The sequence below is a fragment of the Plasmodium gaboni genome, chromosome 10 (assembly GCF_001602025.1).
Source record: "Plasmodium gaboni strain SY75 chromosome 10, whole genome shotgun sequence".
NCBI lineage: Eukaryota > Apicomplexa > Aconoidasida > Haemosporida > Plasmodiidae > Plasmodium > Plasmodium gaboni.
Genome location: NC_031490.1, coordinates 443,252 through 451,662, shown reverse-complemented (window position 1 = coordinate 451,662; position 8,411 = coordinate 443,252). Strand labels below are relative to the sequence as shown.

Sequence of the window (8,411 nt, the reverse complement as noted above, 5' to 3'; positions counted from 1 at the left end):
AAAAGAAAATATTATATAAAAAAATAATAAAAAAAAAAGAAGAAAAAAAAAACCTACAATTCAAATTCAAATTCTAATTCTCATTCCCAAATAAATTGGAAAGAAAAAAAATTTTTTCTTCACCCATTATTAAATAAAATAAACATAAAATTAATGTAAGAAAAAAAAAAAAATTTTACAAATTTTAAATTATTTCTTATATATATATATATATTTAATAAGAGAGAAATATTATATACATAAATATTTTTATTTTTTTTATAAGAACTAAAAAAGGCAAATACTTTAAAAAATTAATAAGATATACATCTACTTTTGTCAAAGTAAAAATAAAAATGTATATGATGTGAGGTATGTGTAATGAGAACTTTAATAAATACTTAATATTAATAAATATAATATATATATATATATATATATATATATATATTTATTTATTTATTTATTTATTCATTATGTTATATGTTAATAAAAAAAAAAAAATAATAAAATATATTGTAATCAAAGGACACAAATATGTATATAAAACTATATATAATAATACATATGTGTATATTTATATACATATATATTTATTTACATATAATTGTTTAAAATCGTAATATAATAACGTAAATATTCCTTTTATATAAAATAAAGAAATAAAATGATTTTAAATTCATAAACTTGTTAATAAAAAAATGATATATTTTTTTCATTAAATAAAATCGATATCAATATGAAACATTGATTTATTTTTAAAAATGTTTAAATTTAATTCACTCATTCTAGATACAAGAGATTTTCTTTTTTCTAAATTATCTTTTATATATGTAAGAAATATAATTTTGGTGTCAATCATTTTTAAGAGTTCTAATTTTTTTTTATATTTTATGGATGAACCATGACTATGTAAATGTTGATCTTCTTTAATATTTTGTTCTAATAGATGTTTTAATTTTTCTTTATCCATTTCATTATCTTTTAAACACGATTTTATACCATTATATATTTTTAATTCCAAATCTTCATGGAAACCTTTACATAAGAATATTAGATGATTTAATATTTTGACAGATAAGGAACCATTAAATTGAAAATTTTCAATATTCATTTCTTTTTCCATTTTTTCCATTATATTATCTGTAAAAGGTTTCATCTGTTGTTGATTTAATATATATTCCTTCTTACCTGACTTTTTTACTTGTGTATATTTCATTTCATTTGAACTATTTGTACGTTGCGACTTTTGTTCCACATATGTGATAAGATTATCATCTAATGATGAAGAATTTCTTTTTTTATTTTTTTGTTGTTTCTTTTTTTTATTATGTGAGTTTTTGTTTTTTCTTTTTTTATTTATTCTTATTCTAAAAGTATCATCCGAATCGTTGGACGATGAAGTGGTTGACCCATTACTTCTAACAGTGCTTTTATATTTAATACATTTTTTATTTAGGTCACCATCATTTTTTTTATGGCTTCTTAAAATTTCACGATAATTTTTTCTAACTTCTTCATCACTACTATAGAGTGAATGACTATCTTGTGAATGGTCTTCTGTATTAGAGTCTGTATTATTCTCGGTGTTATTATCATGTGTATCATTTTCTGTGTTATTATCATGTGTATCATTTTCTGTGTTATTATCATTTGTATTATTTTCTGTGTTATTATTACCAGGTGTATCATTTTCTGTACTATTATCATCTGTGTTATATCCCTTGTTATATTTTGTATTTTTCTCTGATTTATTTACTGATTTATTCTTTCTTTGTTTATGTGTACCTACTATATTTTTGCTAATATTTTCAACACTGTTTTTATTTTTCTTGTTATAATTTTGTTTTTCTTCCTCAGAATGAACAAAATTTGGATTATTATTATCTTCCTCATTTTCTTCTTTAAACTTTTTCATTTCTTCTACAATTTGATGATTCTCCTGAACATTCATGTTGTGTTTTAATAACTTATTTTTTTTATTTGTTGAAGAATATACGTGTTCATCTAATATATTAAGGTGGAATATTTTTTCAAAGAAGAACATCATATTTTCATTACCTTTTTTTTTGAAAGATATAATATATAAGGTAGTAAAAAACATTTTAAAGAAATATGATAAATTTTTTTCATTATAAAATATTCTGAATAATAAAAAATTTAATTGTGTATAATAATATTTGAGAGATTTCTTTTTGATATAATCATTAATAAACATATGATAACTTATATAATTTTCATTAATTATGATATTATGTTTATTTATATGATTATAATCAATTAATAAGAAGAGAATAATAATAGTTCTAATAATATATAACAAAACTGAATGATTCAATATATCATTACTCAATTTTAAATTCTGTTTTTTATTTTCTCTTTTAACATTGTTTATTATATAACTTAATTTAAAAAACTTTTTTATAGATGGAATAATTTTTTCTAGAACATAATTTTTATATTCATTTTTTTCCATCAATATAATTGTTATTAATTTATAAAACGTATATTTATCATATTTCATGTTGAAAATGAATAATAAAGAATTTATCATAAAATAAAAGTTGTCATTTTTCAATATAAGATTATTACAATTTAAATTATTCGAAAAGAAAAATTTATATTCATCTGAATAGGTTGATAAGTTGTTTTGTTTAGTATTATTTGATTTTTTATTTTTAATGATATATTCTTTAATTTCTTTATTTGATATAATATAAAAGTATTCTAATATTTCAAGTTTTAATACTTTTATATCGTTTAATTTTTTATCTTCATTTATTATATCTTCTGTGCTTTTATTTTTTATATGTCCTGTATATATATCTGCTTCCTTTATAGACAAATAACTGTATATTTTTTTAAACGTTTTAAAGCTCAAATATTTTATATATTTATAATAAGAAGAATTAAAATCATTATTTGTATATAAAAGACAAATTAATTTATTTATAATCATACGACAATTATCTATATCAAATTTTAAATAATTGTCACAATATGTTGTCTTCTTATTAGTTTTTTCCTTTTGTGTTATAATATAATATAATATTAAAATGTTAATATATAAGGAAGAAATTTCACGACTTTTACTATTTTTCTCAATATCATTAAAAAAAAAAGAATTTCCTATATTATTTTTATTGTACAAAATTAAGGGTAAATAATTATTCTCTTTTATATATGTCTCATTAATATTTTTTAATGATATATGTTTGAAATGCTCATCATTATTAAAATTATTTGAATTATTATGTTGTATATTATAATTAATATTGTTTTTAACATATCCTTTGTTATTTTGATTGATATCATTTTCTTGATCTAAATCACTATTGTATTTATTATATTCATAGCTAACCATATTATTATGTGATATATTATCTTCTACATTTAACAACTCTTCTATAATATTTTCATCCATTTTTATTTTATCTAATACATTTAGACAGTAATTATATATTTCATCCAACTTGGATCTATCTAATATACATTTCATACAAGAAAAAATAATTTTTTTATTTGAGTATGGTGAAAAAAGTATATCATATATTATGAATTTAAAATTATAATATAAATTATTTGTTTTTGATATATTTTGTAATAATTTTAGAAAGATATAAAATACATTTTGATACAACTTTATATTTTCTTCTAATTCATTTAAGGTAATATTTTTATTATTATTTTGATGGTCATCATTATTTTTCTTATGGCATGCTACATAAGATGTTACTATATCTTTATCTTTTTTTATATTATAATATTTAACATTATTTTGAAACGTTTTTGTGTTCTTATCATATATTTGTTCTTTATTCTGGTGAATACCTTCATTTATAATTTCTATAGATTTTAATTTATTAAAAGATAATTTTAAAATATAAAAAATGGACACAAGATACTTTTCTATTTTCACATCTTTCGATAAGCAATGTAATAATATAAGAGATGTGTTTAAAAATATTTTATGATCATAATAAAATTTCTCTTTTTCTTCTATAACTAATTTGATATTTTGTATAATGAAAAAATAAAAATCATCAAATAAAAATACTAAACTTGCATTAAAAATAGGATATAATATATCCATCCTTAAATTTCTCAATTCTTTAATTATTGACAAATTATTTTTTAAAATCTTACTATACACATTATCTTTATTGTTTAAAAATAATTCGTTAATGGTATTATCCACGTTTCTTTTCTTGTTATAAAACGAGTGCAATTTTCTGATAAATCGACTTTTATCGTCTGATGACGCACCTATATAATTATAACTACTACTATTATTATTATTATTATTATAATTATTGTTATTATGTTGATTGTCATATTCATTATTATTATTATGATCATTACTTTTATTCATGTTCTTCATGTTATTACTTATCCTTTTCAATTTCGTGTGCTCCTTAATATCTATATAGTCATCCAAGCTAGTAATATAACTTTCGTCATGACCAAATATCATATCATCTGTATAAGATGTAAAATATTTTAATACAAGGTAATTTTTTTCAAAAAAACTTATAATTCTTTCCTTTTCAGCATTTACTACATTATTTACACATTTATTTTTTTGTCCTTCTTCCTCTGACATTTTATCACATAACAATTCAGGATCATCATTATTCAAAAATGAAGAGCTATTATTGTTGTTATTATTATACACATTATTATTTTGGATGTTATTGTTATAATTATTTTTATTATCATTTTCATGGTCATTCTTATTATTATTATCATCATCACTTTTTATGTCTTTTTTTGAATCTCTTTTTTTTTTTCTATAACGTTCTTCTTCACTTTCCTTTTCTGAACAAGAAAGATCAATCACATCCATTTTTTCAACATTATTTTTATTTTTATCGTTTGCTTTTTTCCTTTTTTTTTTATTATTATTATTATTTTCTTGTTTTTTTTTTCTTCCATTTCGATAACTCTTGATATGTTTGTAATCATCCCATTCTTCATCATCACTATTATCATCATCACTACTATCATCTTCATTATAATAACCTTTTTTATTACCACCATATTTGCTTTCGGTTCTTTTTGTCCTTTGTGCTTTTTCCACCTTATCATCTTTTTCATTATTATGTTCCTTTATATTTTTATCGTCTTCTAACATATCATGATTATTTTGTTTTTCATCTAAAACTTCTTTTTCGTTTAAATTTTCGTTTTCATCTAAAATTTCTTTTTCGTTTAAATTTTCGTTTTCATCTAAAATTTCTTTTTCGTTTAAAATTTCTTTTTGATTTAAAATTTCTTTTTGATTTAAAATTTCTTTTTGGTTTTCATAATTTCCATTTTTTTCTAAAGTTGCATCAATTTCCTTCATATGGTCCTCCTTCAATTTAAGAAAGTTTTCAAGATATTGACTTACATTTCTTTTAGTAGTTATAAAATTTGTTAGGAAGTTTAAAAAGTTATACTTAAGAACATACTGAAGAAAATATATATGATATATAACGTAAAATAAATCTTTCTGTAAAAATGATTTTTCATACATATTTTTAAAAAGATATTTTTTTATAAAAGAATATGTAATCATAACTTTTTCACTATATACATTTTTTTTTAATGCTTCTATAAAACTATCAAATATATCTACATATAAAAATAGAAAAGGTTTTAGAACTTGTTTACAAATATCGAATGATGTATCATTTAAATTCATTTCATTTTCATATATAACATTTATTATTTTTTGAAAAATATAATCATATGTATATAAATATAAATGTGTAACTAAGGCAAAATATTCCATATTAGTTCTACTAATAATATAGTATACTTCTTTAAAAAATAAACAAATATATTTGTCTATACATATATTATTATTGCTCTTAACAAAATTTAAATAATTCAATTCCTTTTCATCAGTATCCAATATTTCATTTCTTGTTATACTATATTGACCTGGAATATTTGTAAACAATTTATTATTATATATATACATTTCATCTACTATATCATGATATATTATATAAAAAATACGTTTGATAGATGTGAATAATTTAGACAAAGTAGAAAACCTTTTGGACCCATATTTAATAAAATTGGTTAGTAAAACATTTCTAATACTTACATCATTTGTACTTATATAAACAAAAAAGAATGATGACAAAAACATTTCTTGGAAAGTATCATTATCATGTAATGTTTTTATAAAATTTAGATAGTACTCATAATTATTTTCATAATTCAAATTTTTGTAAATGATAATATTTATTAAAAGTTCATAATAAAATAAACAATCACTAAGATATAATTCTTTATTACGTTCTTTTATATTTTCGTTTGTATTTCTTTTCTGTTTCTTATGAGACTCTAAATGGTTATGTGAATAATTTTTGCTATAGCTTCTATTACTACTATTACTTTTATGATAAATATTATTATGATTATTATTACTATCATTATTATTTATAATACTAGAAGTATAATTATTGTTTAAATAATTTATACTATCTGTTAATATTCTATCTACTAATGTATTCATTTTATCCTTGTATATTAAAAAGAGAAATAATAACAATTCCTTGTAAATATTTTCATTATTATGATTAATATAATAATTTTCTATGAATTTTTCTATTAAATAAAAATTTATATTTTCAAAGCAACTTCTAAAATATATAAACAAATAGAAACAAGAAAATTCTTTATTTAATGATTCAAGATTTTTTGATATATTTTTATCATTAGAAGATGTGCACTGTTTCGTTCTTAAAATCGTTCCTCTTTGTTCTTTCTTATTATCATTAACATATTCTACAATATCATTGTTTTTATCACTTTCATAGTTATAATTTTTATAACCTTCATCCTCTTGTGTATTTTCTCTTTCATTATAGCCATCATATATGGTGACATTTCCATTCTTCTCAAAATATTCTCGTATACCTTTTTCATCATTTTCATTTAATACGAATAAAGAATCTATAGCAAATTTATTATTATTAATTAATAGGACTTCATTATTTATTTTTTTATTTTCTAGACATAATAAGAACTCAAATGTTGGATTTTGTTTTACATAATATATTTGGTTATAATTATTTTGATTATATTGATATATGTTATATAAGGACTGATAAATTAAGCAAAAGGAATATTTGTTAATATAATTCATTAAATTTTTTAAAAGGAAATCTAGTATTTCTTTTTCATGTTTTATAATATTTTTTAAAAATATTCTCTTACAACATTCAGATATATTTTCAATAAACTGTTTTTTATTAATTCTATCACATCCTTCTTTTATAAAATATTCATACAACAGATATGTTTTTTGTAAGAATTCCATAATTTCATCATTCAAAAGAAAATCATCAAGTTTTTCTTTACAAAAGAAATTTAATATAACCAAATTTTCTTCATTGTATAAGTTTTTATCTTTAAAAAATGTAAGAGCTATACTTTTTAAACTTTTATAATCACAACCTTTTAAACATATGGGATCATCTTTTATAGTATCTAGCCATATCTTCTTTTTTTCTTGAACATTTATATTAGAGTTTAATAATTTTAAATTACCTTTCAAAGTACTCATATTTCATTTCAAAATATATAAAAAAAAAAAAAAAATAATAAAAAAAAAAGGAAAAAAAAATTAGTATAAATGAAAAATAAAAATAATATATTATATATAATACTAAATTTTTAAAAAGTACGAAATCATATGTACACACACATATATATATACATATATACAATATTATTTCAAATATATATCATAATATATAAAATATAAATATTGTTATTTATAATAAAAAATTTTTATATTAAATTATGAATATTTCAAAAATATCATAAAATTCTTCAAAAGATGATAAAAAGAATTATTATTTCATATTAATAAATATCATTTCAGTATAATAAAATTAAAATATAAAACTATTATGAAAAAATATATACAATACATATACGTACATATATATATATATATATATATATTGTAATATAATGATAAAAAAATTTATAAAAGAAAAAAAAACTACAGCTCTTTAAAGTATTCTTTCCTTTTGAATATTCATATAAATATATTCCATTGTAAAAGGAATAGAAAATATTATATACATATATATTTAAATATATAATAAAATTTGTAAAGCCATTATTTCACTAATTTTTTTCGATTCATTTGTTTATTCTTTTTTATTCTTTTTTATTTTATTTTATTTATTTTTTTCTTTGTTTTTCCTTTATCATTTAAATATATTATGAAAAATTCATGATGTATATTCAAGCATATATTAAATAAAAGAAATAAAATAAAAATAAAAGTAGGAAAACATATTAAATGCAATATTGCTAAAAGTCTAAAGAGTTAAATATTTGTGCAATAATTTATTTATATATTTGTTCATATAGTTTTTTTATCTCTTATTATATTATTGTCTGTATAGTAGATACTATAT

General features: G+C 18.4%; 1 protein-coding gene across 1 annotated transcript; it reads right to left on the bottom strand.

Annotated features, from left to right (window-relative positions):
- Nucleotides 1–697: 697 nt before the first annotated feature.
- PGSY75_1013600 (hypothetical protein) lies at nt 698–7,543 on the bottom strand (the record flags this gene model as incomplete). Its single annotated transcript, XM_018785901.1, has 1 exon — nt 698–7,543. The coding sequence occupies one exon, from the start codon at nt 7,541–7,543 to the stop codon at nt 698–700; it is 6,846 nt and encodes a 2,281-aa protein (XP_018641518.1).
- Between the last annotated feature and the right edge of the window lie 868 nt (nt 7,544–8,411).